The sequence below is a fragment of the Rhinatrema bivittatum genome, chromosome 9 (assembly GCF_901001135.1).
Source record: "Rhinatrema bivittatum chromosome 9, aRhiBiv1.1, whole genome shotgun sequence".
Lineage (NCBI taxonomy): Eukaryota > Metazoa > Chordata > Amphibia > Gymnophiona > Rhinatrematidae > Rhinatrema > Rhinatrema bivittatum.
Genome location: NC_042623.1, coordinates 151,258,310 through 151,282,427, shown reverse-complemented (window position 1 = coordinate 151,282,427; position 24,118 = coordinate 151,258,310). Strand labels below are relative to the sequence as shown.

At 42.3% G+C, this 24,118-nt stretch overlaps 1 protein-coding gene across 2 annotated transcripts in view; it reads left to right on the top strand.

The window, feature by feature from the left end:
* LOC115098998 (putative serine protease K12H4.7) overlaps window positions 1-24,118 on the top strand; it is a 127,486-nt gene that overhangs the window by 96,001 nt on the left and 7,367 nt on the right. The window contains exons 6-8 of one of the 2 annotated variants that reach the window (XM_029616210.1): window positions 15,962-16,163; window positions 20,134-20,224; window positions 22,813-23,021. In XM_029616210.1, the coding sequence (XP_029472070.1) occupies window positions 15,962-16,163; window positions 20,134-20,224; window positions 22,813-23,021 (502 nt within the window). The remainder of the gene's footprint in view (window positions 1-15,961; window positions 16,164-20,133; window positions 20,225-22,812; window positions 23,022-24,118) is intronic. The other variant, XM_029616211.1, reaches the window with a different exon arrangement.

Here is a 24,118-nt window from a genome sequence, read left to right as displayed (position 1 = left end):
TAATCCATCTCTCCTGGGCACCCGATTTAATATTTAAATTGGATGCCGCGGTAAAAGAGGTGCTAGGGGAAACTGTCTGCCCCTGCCGCCTCCTCGGCAGCGGGCGGCCAGGAGAGGTGGCGGTCAGTTAATGAATGCTCAGTTTTATGAGCGTCTGTTTTCCTAAACTGTGCACAACCACGGGTTAGGAAAATGGACGCTTGTTAATTGAGCATCCCTTTTCCTAACCTGACTGCCGGCACACTTTTTTTTTTTTTTTTAATTCTCCTATTTCAGTTCCTCTGACTAAATATTACGATATTAAGTCAGAGAAACCGAAAAAAGGAAGAGAAAAGCATTATTTTCTGCTTTTCTGTAATTTTGGGGGGCTTTTCAAGAATTAACTCCTGCTCCAGGAAGGTGTTAATTTTTGAAGGTTAAAATGTGCACGTCGGGTGCACACTTTTTTTTTTGGATCGGCGGGGGGGGAAATAGGTAATAGCCTCATCAACATGAATTTACATGTCACGAACGCTATTACCTACGTGCTCAATTGGACATGCATTTTGGAAGCCCTAACGCCCATTTTGCATCGGGAGTTATGGATACACATCCAAAATGCACATCCATTCGCATGTTGAGCTGTGCACAGTGCCCAGCAGATGGTATTACATCGGCCTGTTAATACATTTTTTGACTAGCTTTCAAGAACTAATACTCTCTTCCTCAGGTCAGAATAGAATAAGCAAAATATGACATTACACAATAATATAAGTGAATCATGAAAGGTATTTCAATGATATGAAAGGGAAGGGAGAAAAAAGGGGAGTTTGGTAGAGGATCAGAAGTTGACAGTCAATATAATTTTATAATGAGATAAGATATCTAGGGGGTCATTTTCTAAGCCTATCACACGCGCAAAAGGACTTTCCGCGTGTGATAGCTTGCCGGGGCAGAGTCGTGGTGGGGAGGGGAGGAGTCGGGCCTGCGAGGAGGCGGACGTAACGTTAACTTCGCTGGCGGCGATAAGGTAAGTTACATTATCATCGCCAGTAGCACGCCCAATAGCACCACCTTTCACAGTAGCGCTATTGGGTGCGAAAGCAGGCAGCGATAACACCGCAGTGGTGCAATCGCTGCCGGCTTTTGCAGGCCCGCTCCCCATTACCACCGGGATTCACCATTCTCTGCGAGAATGAAAAATCCAGGCCCTAGGTTTTTTAGTCTTTTCTTGTCAGATCCAAGTGTCTGATCATTTTAACTTTAAAAGTCCTACTTTCCTGGATTGTGCTAAATTTTCTTTTAATTATCCTGATAATCCAAAAAGTGCCCTCCTACAGAGATGCTGCTTTAATCTTCTCAGTGGTGATTGAGCTTGTGTGTGTGCAAGTTGATTCTTGTATTTAGGAGGTAAATTTCAAAGACATTTGTGGGGTTATGTGCATACAATTAGCATATACACCTGTATGCTGTTATGTTTGTAAAAGTGTGAACCCTGGGCCAGGGTAAGAGGTGTCTCCACCCACAGGGAGGAGCCCTGTGAGCCTCACCGTCAGTAGGCGTGGTCTCAGTAGTCTCGGACACAGCTGTAAGGGAGAGACTTTATTAGGCAGGAAAAGAAAGCAGAGCCCGCGGAGCAGGGGGTGTAGTAAAGTAAAGTTCTGAGATGAGGGGTAGACCCCCGATGTGAAGATCTGGTAGTGGCCCATGAAACGGGATATGCCAGAGAGTCTCTTCAGAAGTGCAGCAGTACCACAGACATGCAGATCCGGTAGTGGCCCATAGAGCGGGGTACGCTGTGGATGACTGTTCTGTGGAGATGATGAGGTGCAGGAACCCGGAATGGAATCCTGTAGATGGTGCAGTAATAACCTGCAGCACAGGTTTTACCGGAGCAACTCCTACTGGGGAGAATAAGGTAGTGGCACGGGGTACACCACAGAGAATCCCACAATAGTTCAGGTATCGTTGAAATCCATAGTCGTGTACTCACAAAAGGTAGCTCCAGGAGAGGATCCTGAGAAGCAGGACAGGAAGCAAACCAAGGCAGAAAGGCCCTCCGAGGAGCGGATAGCCAAGAACGCGGAAGGGCCCCCGAGGAGCAGGTACCCAGAGCGTCTCATGCCAAGTAAGCAAACTGGAACCGGAAGTCCAAAGATGGAGTGGATTCATCAATGAGGGAACTCCTTGCTAACTCATTGAAGTGTAGGGCCAGTCAGCTTAAATACAGCAAGGCGGTGACATCATGCGGAGGGGACGCCCCCGAGGTTCCCACCATGACATGTTCAAAAGGTGGCCCACGCGCGTGCTTAGGTAACTCCTGGATCAAGATGGCGGTCGGCAGCGCCCACGCCGTCCCGGGGACACCAGGGAGGTCGGCAGTCGTTGGCGGAGGCCGCCATTCTTCCAAGGATTGAAGATGCAGCAAGAAAAGAGGTGAGCATGAGAGGTCGCAACCGTCTGCGACCGACGGGCGTAACATATGCATGTACTATATGCTATTTTATAAACATCAAGAGTTTTCATGTACTCGCAGTGTGGTACATAAATGTGAACAGTGGGAAAAAAAGGGGTGATTTAGGGATGTTTCAGAGCAGGGTTCAGAAGTACACACAAAAGCTGCTATTTTGTAAGCAGTATACCTTACATGCATGCATTACCAAACTTGTCTGTATGCTTTTACACATGCTAATTAACTCGCACTGTTCAAATTGGACTTGTCTTTTGTCTGTGTTTTTTGGGTGAACTGGTGGGGGTTCAGGAGAAGTGCTAGGTGAACTGGTGAAGGTGTCTGTGAACTGGCAATTCCATGTACACGTACAAGTAACTATTTACGGAAGCGGTGGACACACATACTTTATAAAATACCTGCCTTCGTGTTTAACTCTGGGCTATAGCGCACAAATTGTTACAATCATTTTGAATTTAAAATATAAGTGCATATTTTTATGAAATGGGTAGAGAAAGAATATACATGCATACTTTCGGAGCAGAAATACACAGTATTTTATAACCTTGTGGCTCCCACCACACCGATTATAAAATATGAGCCAGAATCTCTGCTCGCCCACTTACATGTGCAAATGATGTACTGTTGACAGTTTTGAAAGCTGGGCTCTTTATATCTGACCTGTCTGACTAATGTAGCAGGCATCTTCACATTTTTGTTTTTGCATTGAATAATATACACGACCTTAGAGCAGTAGCATAGGTAGGATCCTTTTATGTTGCATATCTTTGCCATGTGAGTGATTGTGAGATCCTGTGACATGTGCTGGCATAGCTTGCAGCATGGTACATTGCAGGGGTATGTGCCCATTTTGCTGAGTTTCTGTTATAGGCTTGCAGTTTACTCATTTTTGCTTCAAATTAGGTGGCTGCCTGAAGGCTAGTACCAGTGGAGTAGTGAGCATTTCTTTCAGCAAGTCATCCTTTTTTGGGGTTAAGAATCCCTGTTATAATATATTGTGAAATTCTGCAGAACCTTGACACTTTTTCACTCCTCCCTTCCCACAGTATGCATAAAATTGCACAAGAACCCTGAATGAAAAATGGGCATTTTCCCAGGCTGTTTGCTCAGGCAGGCTTACTTTTCATACTGGTAAGTACAGTGCTAGACATGCAGACCCTCTTGACTTCTGTACAGTTCAACAGAACTGTGGTTGACCTGCTCCACCCACACGGGTCCATTCAATCCGTCAAGTCCAGGCTTCCCTTCCACCCCTCCGTAGAGCATCCCATTCTCTTGGAAGGCTGAAGGGGCCCTAGAATTATAAATGTCTGCTTATGCAAAGCAGACCTCCAGATTATGTACGTGTGTCTGTTCTGTGACTTCCAGCCGCTATGTTAAAGCAGGAGGCATTCAGCACAGCTCTCCACTTCTTTTAAGGCCATGGTAAACATTGCTCCGATGACTGCATAGCAGCGCTATGACCCTTCAAACTGCGGACTTACCAACTGAACTCCTCTACCAAATGTAAGGCTAGTCCTTTTTTGTTATCAGCAGCACTCTTGCTCTGTTTAATAACTGGGCATGTAGGTGGAGTAGGCATCGTGAGTGCGGTGAATTTGGAAATCTGTGCCACGGAGCATGGTTGTTTGACTGTGATGTCTAGAGCTCTGCTGAATGTTAAGCATTGCCTCGGGCTAGAAGGTTTGCCAAGACTGACAAAAGCACTGATTTAATGACCAGCTGAATAGACATCTCTCTTCCTCTCTAATTGGAACGGCATGGTGTATTTTGTCATGACAGGAAGTATAGTTTGAATGTTTTCTGTGTTTATATAAAGTGGAAAATCTACAGGCGCATACACACTCTATCTGAAAAAGCCACAAGAAAATATTTTATGTTTTTGTTACTGGCAGTAATCAGATTACTTGTTCTATTCCCACATAAAATCCTCTTTCCTTCTTCATCTCTCATCAGGGAGCCATTAAGCATGCCAGATAGGATATTCTCATTTTTTTCCCCACAGCTTCTGTCATCGTAGATCTTGTTTCCCTATCTCTAGCTCCTTTATAACAAATATTTTAACTGTTTCAGCTTTATTTTTTTCTCTCTTAAGTGTTGAAAAGAATGCAATACCTTTCATTCATTCGAATATGTGTGCTTTATTTTTCTTTTAGAAAATCCAATGTGTGTTTTGCCTATGTTTTTGCCTCTTACCAGCCTTGCCTGGGAGTTCAGTGGCAGTTTCACTGCCCCCCAACTCAAATTGCCAGCGGTTCAAATCCCACAAAGCTTGCTTGGTGAAATGTGGAAGAAAGCAAAATGTCAGAATTAGTCACTTTGTTTTTCTAACTTTAAATATTTTTATTGAATTTTCCAATGACCATACAGTTAACTCAGTACAAACAATCCAATGCAGCTGACCTTCAAAGCTGTCCTCTTACTCCTCCTTGTTCATCCGCCTCTCATACAGGAAGAAAAAGAAAACAAAACACACTTACTGTATATTCATACTTCAGTATATACATATAACGTTGTTGTTATAATCATTGAAAAAAAAAAGAAAAAAAAAGAATTCAGAATGGAACTAAAGACAAAATTCCCTGTGCATGTCACTGCTACCTCTCTGAACCTTGACATAATCCCCCCTTTTTGCCCTCATACATCTGAACAGCAGGTATGCCATATGATTTCCCTTCCAGTTTAATTATCCTTGTACTTTTTTTTTCCCAAAAGGATGGTATTCCTTAACTCACGAGTTCGGCTTCTTCTTGGCAAGTATTTTCCCAGAGTCTATCAATCCACTCTTTATGGATAGGTGGTTTCTCTTCCTTTTACTTGTAACCAGTACGGGATTCACAAGATTTTGCTCTCTCGTTAGCTTCCAGGATAGACAGCACATAATGTTCTGGCTTCCATAGGATCTCAGTCTGCAGATCATCATTTATCTTTTCCCAGAATAAGGATATTTTTGGGCAACCCCCCAGCAGATTTGCAGCATAGAGACTACCCTTCTACCTCCCCGCCAGCACATCTCTGCGTCCTCGGGGTAGATACACCTCCAGGGTGTAAGATACCATCTGTCCATCACCTTGTATTAGTTTTGCAGGATTCTAGTACATATTGAGGTCTTGCTCACGCTTGTCTGGATAAGCTCCGACTGTTCTTCTCATGTATATCCTAGATTTCTTTTCCCAAGTCTCAGCAGATATATAACGTCCCCAGAAGGCCTTATCTCTTTGTACAGCACAGAGTTCAGACGAGACTCTTTGCATTTACTCCCTTTTAGATATAACTTCTTACCAGATCATCAGGCTCAGCGAGTCCTTTCCTGTCCCCTTGTTGTGGAGAAAGTTCTTCACTTGGGCGGAAGCAAACAAATCATATGGCATCAAGTTGTCCACATCCTGTAGCATCTCAGATTTGACCAACCCCTCGTTTACTTGTAAATGTCCATGTCTTACCAGTCTTTCCCTTTCTTCCTTCTCCCATCTCATGTAACTGGGTCCATCGAACCCAGGTTTAAATGTCGGTAGGCATCTAATTGGACAAAATTCTGAGAGCTCCTTTTCTACTCCCAGGCTTGCATTTCCAGCTTTACTTTGATGTACGGATATGCATTACCTCCCAGCTTCCTGAATCGTGTCAATACTCATAGAAGATATTCTGTAGGGGTCCTCTATATCTCTAATTCAGGGGTGGGAAAACGTTTGTTTAAACATTACTGGCTCTTGTCTGCATCAGGGGCCGGGGGTAGTTGTCCGGGATGAGAGGAGAGGCTTCCTGTCAGGGGGAAAAGGAATGTTTCATGGTCTTGAACCAGGATTTGCTGGATTTGAGGCTGGAGTGCTGTGCAGTGAACGGCAGGATGTCTCGGAGAAAGACAAATTCAGCTGAGGGATAAGCCTGCTATATGGACGTTGCCCTGAGGTTCCGGATTGGTCCTCATGGGGACTCCGAAGGAGTGCTGGGACATCTCTCTGGTGTTCCCAGCATTTAGATGGCATGGTGGCCAAATTAACGTATGGGTTCCCAGAGAAGACCTGTGAATTTTTTATATAATTAGAGCTGAGATGTAGAATTACATATAGAATTAGAGATAGGAAATTAGGATAAGCTCCTGAAGAATGTCCTATTTGTCTACTATAAGCCACTCATATGGACATTTCTATTCTGGCCTATCACATAAGCCTCTTAGAATGATTGGAATAATGGACATTTAAAATTTGAAATAGATTAAGTTTTTGCAATGGGCATACTATGGATAAAATGGACATTTAAAAGCATGATGGACATTTATACATTAACCAAACTACATAAGGAAGGCCTAGAGAATTTTCTTGCATTCTTGGGCTTTCTGTTGGAAAGAATATTTTGCAATAATTAAAATCATTTTAACTGCAAAGACTGCAACAAATGGACCCTGTTACTGTTACTAAAGCCTTGTTGGAACTTGGCAAGCATTGACAAGAATGAGAATATGATTGGAGGTGAGCCTGAAAGGCTAAGCATCACCAAATATTCGGGCCGATACAGTACAGTGCGCAGTACAGTGAAAGCAAAATGTGCAGCCAAGCTGCACATTTTGCTTTCAGAAATTAGCGCCTACCCAAAGGTAGGCGCTAATTTCTTTGGGCACCGGGAAAGTGCACAGAAAAGCAGTAAAAACTGCTTTTTTGTGCACCCTCCGACTTAATATCATGACCATATTAAGTCGGAGGTCCCAAAGGGTAAAAAAAGTTAAAAAAAAAAAAAAAATTTGAAGTCGGCCCGCGGCTGTCGGGTTGAAAACCGGACGCTCAATTTTGCCGGCATCCGGTTTCCGAGTCCGTGGCTGTCAGCGGGCTCGAGAACCGACGCCGGCAAAATTGAGCGACAGCTGTCAAACCCACTGACAGCCGCCACCCCGGGCCCGTTTCTACCGCCGGACCTCATTTAAATACTGAATCGCGCGCACAGGCACGCAGAGGCGCGGACTTTACTGAATTGGCCTGTTTGGCTGATGAGAGTTGTAGAACTCTGTAAAAGCATCATATGTATTCTATAAAAGAAGAAACAACCAATCAGAAGATGCCTCATACTCAGAAACTTTACCACCCGTTATCACATGAGAAGAAGGGGAAAACAATATGTGATGCTGTAATAAACCATTTTGGTCTCTTTTGACCCAAATAACCTGGACACCCTGACATTTAAGGGGTGTGGATTCATGTTCAGATCCAACTAATGAATTGAGAAACATGAAATCTTGCTCCTTGATTGCCTGAGAAAGCATCATAGAAGAGCTCAGATGGGTCCAGAATTTTTGGGCAAACACTCAGCCCCAACGGATTCAGGCAAAGCATCAGCCCCAATGCACACAACTTGGGCAGATGAGTAGACCATGGGCATGCGACCAGGCAGCCAGATCCAGCCCAAAGCAAATGTAATCAGCCCAGCTGCAGATATGATCAGAAGTAGACAGACCAGACCATACAGAGGTGGGCCTCAGACCTTCGAGAAGATATGCAGAGGCAATATGGACTCCTGGATATGTTACAAGATACTTCACTTCAGGAGCGGTAAGAAAAGGGAGGAAACTGGGTACCTAGAAAGCACTATTTGCATATCATACAGTATGGGGAATTGAAAATTGAACAACTGAACTTTGAAATTAGACATATTTTACCTATACATATTTACCATCAATAAATCACATTATATACATTATCTCAGAGTCTTTAGATCTGTACTAGAGTGAAAAAGTATCAGAGTGAATGTGTGTTGCACAGCTGTAGATATACATTACCTGCCATCCTATTCTCCAATTGAGTTTAACCATAAGGGTACACAATCATATAATAGGATAAATGCCCAACCTTTTCATCAATAAAACTTCCCATAACATTCTTACTATGTACTAAATTGATATTGTATTGTCAAGCTGTGGAAGTCTTTTACATTGTTCTAATAAGAAGTCTTGTCTCCAACAGGCCGATGCAATACCGTGCACTCAGGCTAGTGCTCAGGTTAACCCGTGACTGGGTACACTCTTTGGACGTATCTTTAATAAAAACCTTTACTGCAACATAAATCCTGCATGCATGTGCTTGCAGGGTCTTCAGCCTGACAACATTCTGTCCTCTGGCCAGAAGACAAAAGTGTAGATAAATCTGAATGTTGGGGCGGGGGGGTGGCCACTTGTAAAGCTGCAATTCTTGTGTCCTATTGATGTCAGACTTAAAGGGTTCTCGCCAGGAAATTAAATTAAATGTAGTCAGTGCTCGGTAAGAGCTACGATTTTGTTTTAATGAGGTTTTTTTTTGTATGTGGTGCTGGAGAGAGAGAGAGACTCCACTGGTGCTGGCTAACAGTCACTTAGTTAAGATTCACAGCTACAGGCAACTCAACCCACGCTAGGTGAGTCAAACCCTCCTGGACACCACTTCAGACATTTCCCCTCCATTTGCTTTGTTTCATGGGAAAAAGAAAAAAAAAATATCACATATTAGCTGATTATTCCAATCACTTTGGATCCTTATCAAAGTAGAATTCGTATACTTATGACTCTCTAATACTGTTGCTGTGGAGTAACAATTTCTTGGGCTGTTTCCCACTCTGGGAAATGCATGTGGCACTTTTCTCTTCACTCCTCGCAGCTCCATCGCTATCCATCCTCCACAGCACACTGCTCTTTTAGCTCTCTCCTGAATAGAGAATAAGCATGCTCTAAACATTCAGTCTCTACTCCTGACTGTATAAAAGCTCCGGATAGACTCTGTGTGCTGATGGCCTGTCAGATTTTGAATATCTTTATTGACCAGCTTGTCTCTTAGAATTCACAGCTGTCTCCTTGAAAGTGGCCATAAATAGGAAAATACTGATTTTCAGTGCTCTTTTAGATCTTCCAAGCCCAGGGGAAATCAGCATATCCTATCCAGATAGATGTTTTAAGGTAGGGATTACACCCAGGTAAATAGCCATTTACATGGGTAAATAGCTTTTGCAAATTGTTCTCACCTTACCAGGCAGATCAATAAACAACCTTCTTTTCAAATATCACAGTAGCAAACATTGAATGCTACACATAGGAGTGCCAGCCCGCATAATAATTAGCTCTGATCTTTTTGTCTTTTGATCTTCTTCAGTTTTCCTTTTTGTTGTAGCCAAAACAATTATTGTTCATCGTGTTTCCGCCTATATTTTTTTTAAATAGCAGGCTATTACATGATTATTCATTTAATTAAAAAAAAACAAAAAAAAAAAACCCTATTAAAAAAAAAAACAATCTCTGATCACCAGGTCCCTCTTTAGCTGTTTCACTGTGCTCATTTCTGAATGTGGTGTTAGCACGTGTTTCTGATAATAAACACCATCTTAACACTTTAATTACCTCCATTACAATGATAATGAGGAGAGTGGTAAAGCATAAGAACTTTCAGAGTCTGAAAACACTTATTTCACCTTCCTCCTTTAGGAGACAGCCTTTCCCATTCATTTTGACCATTGAAGTAATGTGAACTGGAATTTGAACAGCACATTAATATTTCAAGCAAAATTATATCAAAGTGTCCACAAAAGATGATCAGAAACTTCCCTGGGGAGCGGAAGGACATAAGTGCTGATGGCAGCCTCGTTTGTGTGTCTTTAAGCTTCTGAAAAATTACCAGCATGTCACATAAGTGACATAAGTTTAACCACGTTACAGCATCTACAAATCAAAGGGCAATAGTGCATAATAGGGTGTGCATTAAAGAAAAAATATGGCTTTGAACACTAAAGTATTTCCATAGACATCTTGATTCTATCATATGTCACAATGCCCAAAGCAGTATTTTCAATACCAGGAAATACATGAGAAGTTTTTTTTTATTGCAGGCCCCAAAGGGACTGTTATTGCACTTTTAAAGTGCCCTGGGATAAAACAAAATATTTTGCTTTTGAAAATAGAAATATATTGCCATTGACTCCTTTATTTTTGTGCGTTGAACTTCCTCCATCTAAAGCACATTGTGATGTCATCGGACATTATTATTGCTGCCTTCCCATTTGGTAGCGTTTCGTGGTGTATTTGCCATACATTAAGGATGCTGTTTGCCTAATCATACAGCTTGCTTCTTCCTTATCCATTTTATAAAGGAAATTTGTATTATTTTGGGTTCTGGTGATATTGGATAATCACTTAGGGGCAGATTTTAAAAGGGTTACACACATACGTTACACGCGTAACCCTTAAAAAACACCCCTGCGCGCGCCGAACCTATTTTGCATAGGCTCGGTGGCGCGCGCAAGCCCTGGGATGTTCGTAAGTCCCGGGGCTTTGCTAGGGGGGCGTGTCAGGGAAGTGTTGGGGGGTGGCACGACGTTCAGGGCTACGCACGTATCTATTGAAATCCAGCGTACTTTTGTTTGCGCCTGGTGTTAAAAAAAAAAGTACTCGCTCACGCTTTTTTTTAAATGTACGCCTTAACCTTCAGTCCCTTGATGTATAATTCATGTGGGATGGATTCATACCTATGTTGCTGCAACTCTCATACACTTTTTTTTTTTTTTTTTGTAATTGGTGTTAGATGGTCACATGGTCTGAAAGACTGTGTAAGCTATTTGGTCATCATTATAACCCATATTGTAAAATGAGTGTTTACTACTTGGTTTTCAATGAAAGGTAGTTATTTTTGATTGGTGTTGGGTGGTGATATGTTTTTTGTTTTTTTTTAAGACTGAACTATATAAACCTGTTTCATTGCAGCCTAAGAGTGTAACTTTCAAACAATTCCGTGTTGTTGCCCAGGTAGAGTGTCCATCAAGCTAGTTTGAGAGAACATTGCCCAAATCTCATCTTGGAGTGAGTTTCCTCACTCCGAAGGCCATCAAATCTTCACAAGAGACCACTGTTCTGTTCGTACGTCTCATGTTGAATGTGAAAGTGGCCCCCAACCCCCTACACTCATACCTAATCCCCACCTCGAGTGACTAGGTGAGCCTCTCATAGGGATACAAATAGCTGTCTAGGGAAGAGACATTATAGCAAGTCTCTCTCTCTCTCTCTCTCTCTCTCTCTCTCTCTCTCTCTCTCTCTCTCTCTCTCTCTCTCTCTCTCTCTCTCTCTCTCTCTCTCTCTCTCTCTCTCTCTCTCTCTCAGGCAATGTCGTGAACCACGATAAACCTTTACCGGCCTCTAGCGCACAACGTATCGCAAATACAAGGGATGTAGCTATTGGCCGTGTTAGGAGCCACGCTAACGCTGTTTCGCCGCACACAATAACTTTACATATACTCTGCCCCCTGAATACAAAATTGCAAATCGCGTTAACGGCTGTTAGCGCGATTTGCGAACTTATCTCCTGCGGTAACTCCTTGGAAAATGACCCCCTAAATTTCAAAAAAACTTTCAAGATATAGAAATCCGGTTAATTTGATGTCTTTCAGAATATCTGAAGTAAATATTAAGAAAGTTCAAGATTTCAATGCAGCAACTGTGAAAGATCAAGAGGTTTTGGCCAGACATATAGAACACCTGGAGAATAATATTAGGCAACTTAACCTGAGGATTCTTAATTTTCCAAGGGTAGCTGGAGAGATCCCATTTACTACTTTGAAAATATTTTTTCAAGAGGTCTTGGATTTTTCAATGGAATCTGTACCATCAATAAACACTTGCTTCTTTTTACCTAAGCCTAAAACGCCTAGAACAGCAGCTGATATGCCATTTCAGAATGATTTAACTAATTTCCTTGAAAATTCTTCTTTTGAGGTCATTGATAGAGGAACTTTATTAGTTTCTTTTATTTCCTCTTCAGATGTAAATGCTGTAATGAAAAATTATTTTAGGAAATATCCAATTACTTTATGCTTCATCTGTAAAACTATTTCCTGATTTAGCTTCGATAACTCAAACCCGGCGTAAAGGATTTCTAGCTATTCAAGAAGTTGTTGAGCTAGGATTTTCCTTCTTATTGTGCTTCCCATGCAAATGTATTATAAAAAAAGAAGAAGAGTGTTTTATTTTTTTTACACCTGAACAGTTAAAACTGTTCGTAGAGTCCCGGAAACTCCTCACTTCGTCCCCGATGCCTTCATAATTAAAATTAGTAATGCTGGAAGTTTATATTTGTGCCTTTATAGCTCCCTTTTATTTTCTTCCTTCTCTCCCCTTATTAGTGTATTTCTGTTTAGTAAGTGGAATTGCTATTTGCCATTTTATTTAAATCCCATTTACATATTTGTAATAATTGTGATTTTCCACGAATTTCTATACAAATTAATGTTATGTTTGTTTGTAAAAACTTTATAAATAAAGAATAAAAAAAAATAAAATAACAACTTATGTGCCCACCTTTCCGCTCTGCCCTGGAACACTCCTAGACCATTCCTTTTTTGCACAAATAAATGTGCACGTGAGACTGAAAATATGTGCTTACTTTTGATATTTATAAAATAGCATGCACATGAGTACAAGCTACTTACACATGTACATGCTAATTTTATGCATGTAAATGTTTTGAAAATTCAGTGATATGAGTTATGAAGGAAAGTTGCTGATGGCAGCATAAGCATTTGATAAAGCATTTTACCTTGCACTACATTGATTCAATTGATAACTTACGTTTTCCTTTCTTTTAAAAGTGTTACATTATGTTATATTAACTTTATTTATATGCTGCCCCTATCCAGGATGGCTCACAACAAAACATATAAGTAGTATCAGAATAGATACAGCATAGTAAAACAAAATAAAAGGACATAAGAAACCAATACGATGGAAAAGCAACAAATTAACAGCTACTTCATAAAATACACAAACGAAATACAAGTAGGGGTTAAAAAAAAATTCAGAATGAAGCAGGTAAACTAAAGCTGAAGATAAAATTATCCTCAATAAAACGCCTCTTCGAAAAGAAAGATCTTTAAAAGCTTCTTAAAATTATTCAAACATGTCACAGACCTCATCTCCTCAGGTAAGCTATTCCAAAGCTCTGGGCCTGCAACTGAAAAGGCCAATTTCCAAACCACAGAAAAATGAACCTGCTTAAGGCAAGGTACCCCAAACAAAACTCTCTGTGAAGAGCGCAGGGATCGAGGTGGACAGTAAGGCTTAAGTATCGTCGAGATCCAAGATGTAAAAAAAATAAGCATTATTTAACCATTCAGCTTTGATTTATATTGACTAGCAACCCGGGGGGGGGGGGGGGGGCATATTCAGTGCAGGCATATACCATGGCTAATTTACACTCCCCGCACGGCTTCCGTCAGAAGTTGTGATGGAAGCTCCAGGAGCAGCTATCTACTGTACTTCGCTCCTGCTAGCAATTTTGTAAGTGTCATGGGAGTGGGGGAATAGGAGGGGTCTGAGCAGTTGTGGGGAAGCTTCGCTGAACAGGCGGGTGAGGCATGGTCCAGGATGGGATCCCTAAACCAATTTTACCATTTTGGAGGGGATGTTGGGTGGGAGGGTGCATGGCCCAACAGGGTTCTTTGATGAAATGTGGTGGGAGAAAGCCAAGAGCCCCTTCTTTTTTTTTTTTTTTTGTTTCAAAATGCTACTTACCTGGATATCTTTTAAAGATAAGCAGCAAGTTATTCCGCTAACTTGGGCCTGGATTCATCATTCCTCTATAAATATAGTGGAATGATGAGCTGTGGCAAAACAATGGGGTGGGGACGATAGTGAGCAGGTGGCCGCATCACGGCGGTGAGTTTTTGCCCACCACGGTTGCAGCCACGCTGTACACTATTGTCCCTGTAGTGCCAATCAAATAGCTGTAGTTATTTCTGGCGCTACTACGAGTGATAATGTGCAATACATTATTGCTCACAGCACTACAGGCCACTAATTTCCCTAAACCCCACCCAAACTCCTCCCCTTTCCTTAATTTAAATGTTCAAATCACAATATGGTCGTTATCACATGCGTTTAGGGTGTTATCGCGATAACAGACCATCGCAATTTGATGAATGATCCTGTCAGCCAGATATAATTGAAATTCAGCTAAATTAGCTGGATAACTAAATTTGTCCCAGAAACGCCCCCAGAATGCCTTTTTTAAAAAGCTTTGGCTAAATTATAGACAGATAATAACATATCCAGCTATAATTTAGCAGAATAAGTGACTGAACGTGGCAAATGTACTTCCCTCAGCTCTTGACCTATTAGCTTGAGTGCCTAGACAGTCAGTTAAACCTTGTTCTCAACTTCAAATCCCAGAGTAAACTCAGTCCTTGAATACCAAGTATTTATTAGAATGAGGAACTGTTCAACACTCTCAGAATAAAAAGGCATCAAGAGCAGCTGCACAGAAAGGAGAGACTGTCACAGCTGGTAGCTCAGTAGTCTGAAGGAGGCAACTGGAGCTGATAAAAGCTGTAGAATGTGAATGGTAAAAAGCAATGCTTCTATGTGGCTTGAAACAGGAGTCAGAAGGAGCTGCTAGCCTACAGAGAGCCCAGTTCCAAGTGAAGGACTCATAGGAAGCAAACTTTCCCAGGCATTCCTAAAGGCAAGGAACCAATGAAAGCAGACAAGAGAAAGCAGTAAAACAAAGCAAAAAAAGAAAGATCCAATAAGGAGCCGAAATCATTCAAAAGACGACCAATCAGGAAAGAGAGCTCTACAACAAGTAGAGAACCCAAGCTATGTAATATCAATAAGATGATATAGAGTGGCAACATAACAAACAATATATGCATATTTTCAAACATACTGTGAAGGCAGCAAAATAGCCATTTAGACAGATAACTTGTGAGCTATCCGACTAAATGGCTTTTGAATATTGACCTCTGGATAGTTAAGGACTATGAGGTTCTTAATGAGATTACCACTAATATCATGAAGGCCCATTTTTGGATTTAAATGCATAACCCATAGCTTTGAGTAGTATATTCTGAAAACAATTGATTTTTGCACTAGTATTCTGTCCATGTTGTACCTCAGATAGGATTAGAACCAGAAACCTTCTGGTCTACAGATAGCCGCTGCACCAATCAGTTGAAAAGCAGTCCTTCCAGTTGATTGAGCTATAGAAACTGGTATCTTTCCTCATCTGTAGTTATTATCTTTTACCACTAGAATAATTCATTACTTATTTCTGCCTCTGTTAAACTAAGCACACAACACAAGTAAATTTAATATACTCTTTCTGTTCATGCTTAGTTACTGTAATTCCAAGAATCTCAGAATTCCAAGAAATGAAATCTACAATCAGCCCGTTGTGTGGAAACATCTTAGCCAGGAGTAGAAACCCACATCCTTCTGGTCTAAAGGCAACAGCTCTACCTATTGGCCAGTGGTGTAGCTCTGGCTGTTATCTTTCTTCAGCTGTTATCTTTCTTCAGCTGTAGTTCTCTCAGCATTAGAATGGTTCATTACAGTGTGAATTATCCTCAGCATGCTGGGTAGACTGATGATGCTGTGCTATATTAATTAATGCAAGACAGCTAGAAATGGAAAAATAAAGTTTGTAGATAGGACTTCTCAGAGAGAGTTGAGCTGGTAGATGTTTGTCTTTATGAGTTAAGTCGTGGAAAGTAGAATAACTAATATTTCTTCTTGCCTAGGGTGTGAAGGGCACCAATATCACAATTCAAGTACTGTGTGAAATTATGGCTGATGTCTCTCTTGGGACGCCGTACGACAGATATGCAGCAGTGGCTCATTTGATGATGGACGCACTAGAGATGAAATGCATGGACACAAGCTACAAAAAATATGTTCAGGAGATGACTAGCGCCACATGGGAAGGGCCTGCTGCAGTTGGAGGTGAAAACAATTTTCTGGTCCTAGTGGTAACGGTGTGGTTTTTTGGTTTTGTTTTTTTAAAGAGTGTGGTATCTCCAGGTCACCACCGTGAGAAACCATTCATGGGGAAAAATGAAACTGTTGGTAGTAGCCAATTTTTTACTTTGCAAACTAAAGCAAAGTCCATTAGGATTCTGCCTTTTGTAGATCTGCTAAGTTATTTTTCTTTCATTTTTCCTACGTGGCATCCCCAGCATTTCACAAGTTCAGCCAACTTCATGAGGAGCTTCCCCTGAAGAAGGCCCCCTCCATTTCCATTGGAGGTACACACACGTTTTCACCTATGAATAACAGTTTTGCAAAAATAAATAAATATTCATTCCCTTTTTATTCTTTTCAAAATTACCAGGAATTTCATCTGAGATGGGGAAAACATATAAGCATTTTCTGAACCACATTAAATTTTCATGAAAAATATGGTGAACTCTAAGAGTAAAGATGCAGAACTAAAGATCAAAGATTACTAGTGTGCCCATAAACTTGTCTAGTGTGCTCACAAACTTGTCTACCCTTCCCAATACAACAGTTAACATGGGGGGGGGGGGGGGGGGAGGCACAGTCAGTACCAGGGCTCAGTCCCGACTCAGCCCTGCAACTCTGGTGTGGATTCTTCAAAAGGAGGCACAAGGCATTTAGATGGTATTAACCAAGGAGACACTTGACAAATGTATGGAGTTCCAAGAATAAATCTTTACTGAAAACCAGTACAAATTAAAACACATGGCAATTTACAGTCTTAAGCCTGAAAAAACAAGTATAGACACTGAGATGTCAGGGGGGTTACTGATCCTGGGGTCCACTTCTGTGCCTGGGGTGTAAAGCTCCCTTGAATGGATGGGAGCATCCCTGCCTCCCAAAGATCTTTGTTGTACCTTGACTCTTTCCTACACACCCTTCCCTTCCTCTCCTGGATCACTGGATACAGAACACCAACGGGTTGTTCGGTCCTCTCCTCCTCTTTATACTGCATGATGGTCATCTCTGGACAGGCACCTGATAGTCACTCCTTACTGGTTCCTATGGAAATCTTTTTTACCATGAACTTCTTCCTTCCTTCCCTCCTTGGCTCAGGGTGAGAGGTTTACTTCCTCAGAGTGGGGATACTCTCCACCTCACTGGTAAAAACAAGAGTCACAGTTCCTTCTAATAAGGCATCAGAAGCAGCACCACAGGAAACAATCTGTGTGGCCCTCTTTACTTGCTAAACGCTATAGAGCAATAGGTACAAAGGCCAGTTTGACCTCTACCCAAAAGCCACACTAGTAGGTGAGAGACTTGCTTCCTCTCAATCTCCCGACTCCCCTAACCTGTTTGATTAGAAATCCTTGAACTGCTCTAACTCAACCCAGCATTGCGCCACAGTGGCCACTCCTAGAGGGGAGTGCTATAGAAAATTATTTAGTCCAAAACATTACTATGCCACTTTGAATATATCCTCTGCTGGGAGGAGCAGAGACTTAGTGAAGGGACCACAGATCCCATTACACTTGCGTGCCATTGCTTCTTTTTACTAGAATGGGGTCTCGCACAGCTCTTGCCCTCTCACTGCCTGTGTCTCTTCAACAAACTGTGTCGCTTTCAGGTTAGGTGGTCTCCCAGCAGTATCTCTCACTTTTCCTGTCCATCTTCCTTCCTGCTCTGTGTGCAACTAAATGCAACGTTTTATGTATTTATTTAAAAAAATTATATGCTGCACTTCAGTCCACAGCTCAAGTTGGCAAACACAATAAAAACATTCATAATATAACAATAAAAACACAAAGATGAACAAGTACATAACTAATCGCTTCATTCTGCCTCATATAATAAGAACATAAGAATATGCCATTCTGGGTCAGACCAAGGGTCCATCAAGCCCAGCATCCTGTTTCCAACAGTGGCCAATCGAGGCCTTAAGAACCTGGCAAGTACCCAAAAACTAAGTCTATTCCATGTTACCGTTGCTAATAATAGCGGTGGTTATTATATAAGTCAACTTAATTAATAGCAGGTAATGGACTTCTCGTCCAAGAACTTATCCAATCCTTTTTTAAACACAGCTATACTAACTGCACTAACCACATCCTCTGGCAACAAATTCCAGAGTTTAATTGTGCGTTGAGTGAAAAAGATTAGTTTTAAATGTGCCACATGCTAACTTCATGGAGTGCCCCCTAGTCTTTCTATTATCTGAAAGAGTAAAAAACCGATTCACATCTACCCGTTCTAGACCTCTCATGATTTTAAACACCTCTATCATATCCCCCCTCAGCCATCTCTTCTCCAAGCTGAAAAGTCCTAACCTCTTTAGTCTTTCCTCATAGGGGAGCTGTTCCATTCCCTTTATCATTTTGGTTGCCCTTCTCTGTACCTTCTCCATCACAATTATATCTTTTTTGAGATGCGGCGACCAGAATTGTACACAATATTCAAGGTGCGGTCTCACCATGGAGCGATACAGAGGCATGATGACATTTTCCGTTTTATTCACTATTCCCTTTCTAATAGTTCCCAACTTTCTGTTTGCTTTTTTGACTGCCGCAGCACACTGAACCAACGATTTCAATGTGTTATCAACTATGACGCCTAGATCTCTTTCTTGGGTAGTAGCACCTAATATGGAACCTAACATTGTGTAACTATAGCATGGGTTATTTTTCCCTATATGCATCACCTTGCACTTGTCCACATTAAATTTCATCTGCCATTTAGATGCCCAATTTTCCAGCCTCACAAGGTCTTCCTGCAATTTATCACAATCTGCTTGTGATTTAACTACTCTGAACAATTTTGTATCATCTGCAAATTTGATTACCTCACTCGTCGTATTTCTTTCCAGATCATTTATAAATATATTGAAAAGTAAGGGTCCCAGTACAGATCCCTGATGCACTCCACTGCCCACTCCCTTCCACTGAGAAAATTGTCCATTTAATCCTACTCTCTGTTTCCTGTCTTTTAGCCAGTTTATAATCCACAAAAGGACATCGCCACCTATCCCATGACTTTTTACTTTTCCTAGAAGCCTCTCATGAGGAACTTTGTCAAATGCCTTCTGAAAATCTAACCTGCCAGATTCACTGTCAAAACACTGCTGCACTCTGTTTTAAAACAGAGATAGAGGCCAATGACGGAAAAACTTGCTAAATTGGGTATGTTTTGAGCATTTTTCAGAATGTCTGTGTACATGTTGCAAGGCAGAAGTGTTCTGGTAAGGAATTCCAGAAAGTTGGATCTGCCATTGAGTGTGCCCTGTGCATGTTGGGCCAGGACACAATGATGGAACATCCAAGAGACCTCTTTGTATAGATCTGAGTGTGCACGTTGGGTTATAAATGCATAGCATCGCATTCATGCATGGAAAGGTGTTAGCAATTTATGCATCATCAGGGCTATCTTGTAATTGATTTGCTGTTCAACCAAATTCAACTCATGCAGTATTGGAGTAATTGGTGCCCATGGACCAAAACCTGAGAGAATTCGAGCAGCCAAATTCTGTAGAATCTGTAGCACTCTCAAGGCATTGGCTGCCTTCCATAATAAAACTGAATTACAATAAACCAGACTAGAATAGAAAAGAGCCTGAAGCCAAGCAGAATTCCATGGAACCTAATAAAGCGACGCCTTGATAAGCTGACATAGAGTCCCTGGAGAGGCATCGTCTGCCCAGCTGCTAAAAGTGGGGGTGACTCTGCAGAGGGCAGGGCAGGGCCGGAACAAGGACGGTTCCTTCTTAAAGCAGTAATCTTTGGCTATGTGCAGCAAGGGGTTGGGTGCCCAATCAAATGTTTTTGCAGATGCCACAGTCTGGTGCAGGTGGGGGGTTATGCTTTACTTGATAATACAGAGCTGTGTGTGTGTGTGTGTGTGTGTGTGAGAATATATATGTACTGTATATTCTAAGTCTAATTAAAAAAAAAAAAGTCACTAGTATGTGACGTTCCCTCAATAGGCAGACAGTGGGTATATCAGACCTGCACAGAATTTGGATTCTTCCAGAGCACCGACTCTACCAATCAGCCATTCTCTGGCTTCTCCTTGAGGTACAGTAACTTACTATTTGTCTGATACTACAAGCTTGTCTTATCTTAGTTGAGTTCAGCTGCAAACTTTCAAAGACTTAGGTGCCTTTTATGTGGCTAAATATAGCGTTAACCTGCTGAAATCAGCCATATTTGGCCTTGGCTTTTAGTTGCTTAAAAGCATGCATATGCTATGATAAAGCACCTACTTTTAGCCACTTAGAAGAGGCATTTCACTGCAGAAGAGGGGGCATTCCAGAGGCATGAATGGTAACTACACGCGGATACTTCAGTTACAAAAATATCCCCATATAGTAGGCATGCTGCTAAATCATGTGCTTTTTACACTGTCGTTGAACATCATACAAGTGTACGCGTGCAGTATTAGCCACTTGTCATATTGACATACAGACACAATTGGGCCGATGTAATAAGCAGTGCCAAAGCTGTCGCAGGTTTTTGCGTGGTCTTATGTGGATATTATGTAATAATGTATTCAGTGTGGAAAAATGCGCATATAAACCCGTTTTAAAAAAACCTGTGGCTTGTTCTGTGCGAATGCATGCTAATGGTATGCAAAAGAGGTGATTATTCATGGGCAAAGCAGGGGGCTGCACTAGCAGGGAGATAGGGTTAGTGCGGGTTTTTTAATGCAGGTTTTTAGCACCTGGGTCAGGGCAGGAGTTAAGTGAAAGCACCGGTGTGGAGACTATTTTTTTTTTTATGCTTTTGCATGTCCGCCAAGTGGCGGAGAGAACTAGCAGAAAAAGGCAGCTTCTCAACGAGGCACAATCGCCGATCTGCATTTCACGCTCTTGCTGGTGGTCGAAGTCCGATCATGAAGGGTTAGATATTGCTCTACTCACCTTCACATCAACTTCTGGACCACTAATTTATTCATTGTTTTGAAAAAGAAAGGCTTTCGCCCGAGAAACAATCGCCTGTGTCTGCACAGGTTTCTGCATGGTTGTCTGTGCAATTTACTACACAGGGCCTTGAGCACGCATTACTGCAAGCATCGTGGCACATGTGTTTGGTGTACATGAATTTTTTTTGTGCATATCTAATTAGCATATGTGGCCGTTATTACATCCCATGCTGTCACTATTTTTTGCCACACATGCCAAAAAATCCGCGCAGAAATATCAGCGTGGATTTCAGCACGAGTCTTATTACATCCGCTCCAATGTATCTTGAGTCTGAAAATTGTCAGGCTGCAAGCTAAGGAGTGCCTATATGCATTGCCAGTTAGACATCCTATTGAAAATGTACCTCAGGGGGCTGCCATTAGTCTAGCACAGGACTTCCCAAACCTTTCCTGGTGACCCTGCAACCAGTCGGGCTTTAAGGATGTCCACAACAAATATGTATGAGCTATATTTGCCTATACTGGGTCTCCAGTGCATGCATATTGACTGTGGGGAGCCATCGGAACAGATTTGGAAAGCCCTGTGTGTGTGAGTGCGCCTTGCTTCTCTGATGGAAGGAAAAATCCTGAAGGAGTGCAGTTTGGGAGCTCCCTGTGCCAGCACCACGGCCTGCTTCTAAATATGATTTAACGCTGGCTTGTTCATTCTGTTCCAGGGTCAAATTCTTAAGACCGAGGCCTTCCGAACACACAGTCCTTCACCAGAAAGACAATTTTTAAAATGCATCAGAAGGTGCACTTAGGTCTCCCACGATGATCGCCAGACTTCAGGCCTGGTTAGCATTTAATTAGTGGCACATGGCTCCTTGCTCCTGTCATTTGCGTTCAGGAACATCACCCCTCAGGCACGCAGTGCCATCACTCTGCTCACACCAATCTTCATTCACAAATAGGACTTACAGATAGCCAGTGCTAACAGGAACCATGCAAAACCTCCAAAGGTTTGTGCTGGTATTAGCCTCCTGGCAGTGTATCCACTTTCTCGCAGGCCTTGAGCAGACAGAGCAGTGATTAAGAGCTGAGATATGCCTAGAATGCCTGTGAAAATACAGCCTGCCAATTTTAATGGACCTTCTTCATTTTTTTATTTTTATTTTTACTCTTTCTCCCTTTATACCTCTCTCCAGTACTAAGGTGAGCCCATATTTTGCAAAAGTGCAATTTTAGTAAGGGCGCTGAACTCCAGGGCTACTGAAATGCCAGCGTTGTCATGGGAGATGAAAAAATAAAAATGTATCTTGAGAAACGAACTGTATCCATACGATGCTCAATGATATAAAACAAACTTGCCACAAAGTCACTATAGCATCAGACTTAGGGTCAAACTATACTAAAATCCTGAAAATGGTCTTTATTTTCATTAAAAGTATTTTTCGTCCATGACCATGCTGGGCGGATTACATAGAAAAATAAAACTTCTTAATACATAAAATTAAAATTTAAACCACTGTACAGCATTGAGCTGTAAACATGACTATCCAAAGAGCAGGCCCAGTAACGCACACAAACACCCTAAGTGAAGAGAGTACTGCTTCATTGCAGACTTTGACAAATGTACATAGCCCTGGAGGTCAGCAGCAGAGGAGGGCATCTTACTGGGAGATAGGAGTTTGCCGTTTCCTTAGACGGTGCTGTTTTCCGTGCTTTACTTTATTTTGTGGGCTCTGTTTCTTGCTTGCAGTTATTTCGTTCAGCAGTGCACAGATATCTACGGCCCAGAATTCAATTTCACCAGAATCGTCAACGCTGTGGGACAAACCAACGAAATGTATGGAGGCTTTAACATTCAGAGTAGCCGAATTGTCTTCTCAAACGGATGTGTTGATCCATGGCATGCACTCGGCATCATTAAGGATCTCAGTGAGGAGCTACCCGCTGTTTATATTAAAGGTAATTTTTCCTTCACATTTTGGCTTCATATTTCCAAAGCTGAAACCGCACACTCCTTTTTATTTTCCAGGTATTACAAGTCACTGTGCTATTGCTGGAAGTTTGGGTTTTGTTTTGTTTTTTTCTAAAATACTTGAGAAAAGCAGACTGCTGCATGTGATAAAGTGTTGCAGACTTTCTGTGCATAGTAAATACAGTTTGAGTCATTAATCAATGGGCATCCAGCTTGCTGAGTGACATCAGTCTGCTCTAAGCTCAGTGGGCTTTCAACTGAGATACTGGAACAAAGAAATGAAAAATATGCTTCTTATGGTAAAAGCAAAGCTGCATGTTTTGGTCCCAGGACATTTTATAATCATTTGCTCCCAAACAATGACACAGACTCTACTAAACCTCTGTATATAACCCATTAGATCTCGTTATTACGCTTACTCCTCTCGGACTGCACTAAACAACTCATATTTAATCAGTCGTCTTTACACTCCCTAGACTCGGACTGCTTATAGTTCCATGGGATTACCTTGTATATTACTGCACCTAATGTTAGCTATCGGGCGGATTTTAAAAGCCCTGCTCACGTAAATCCGGGCGGATTTATGCGAGCAGGGCCTTGCGCGCCAGCGCGCGCAGAACCCCAGGATGTGCGTAGGTCCTGGGGTTTTTGGAAGGGGGCGTGTCGGGGGTGTGTCGGGGGCAGGGCCGAACGATGCTGCGTTTTGGGGGCGGGGCGCGCCGTTTCGGGGGCGAGACCGGGGGTGTGGTCCAGGCCTTCGGACCAGCCCCCTGGTCGGAGCACGGTGCGCCAGCAGTCCGTTGGCGCGCGTAGATTTACGTCTGCTTCTCGCAGGCGTAAATCGTCGGACAAAGGTAAGGGGGGCGGTTTAGATAGGGCCGGGGGGGTGGGTTAGGTAGAGGAAGGGAGGGGAAGGGAGGGGAAGGTGAGGGGAGGGCAAAAGAGAGTTCCCTCCGAGGCCGCTCCGAAATCGGAGCGGCCTCGGAGGGAACGGTGACAGGCTGCGCGGCTCGGCGTGCGCCGGCTGCCCAAAATCGGCAGCCTTGCGCGCGCCGATCCAGGATTTTAGAAGATACGTGCGGCT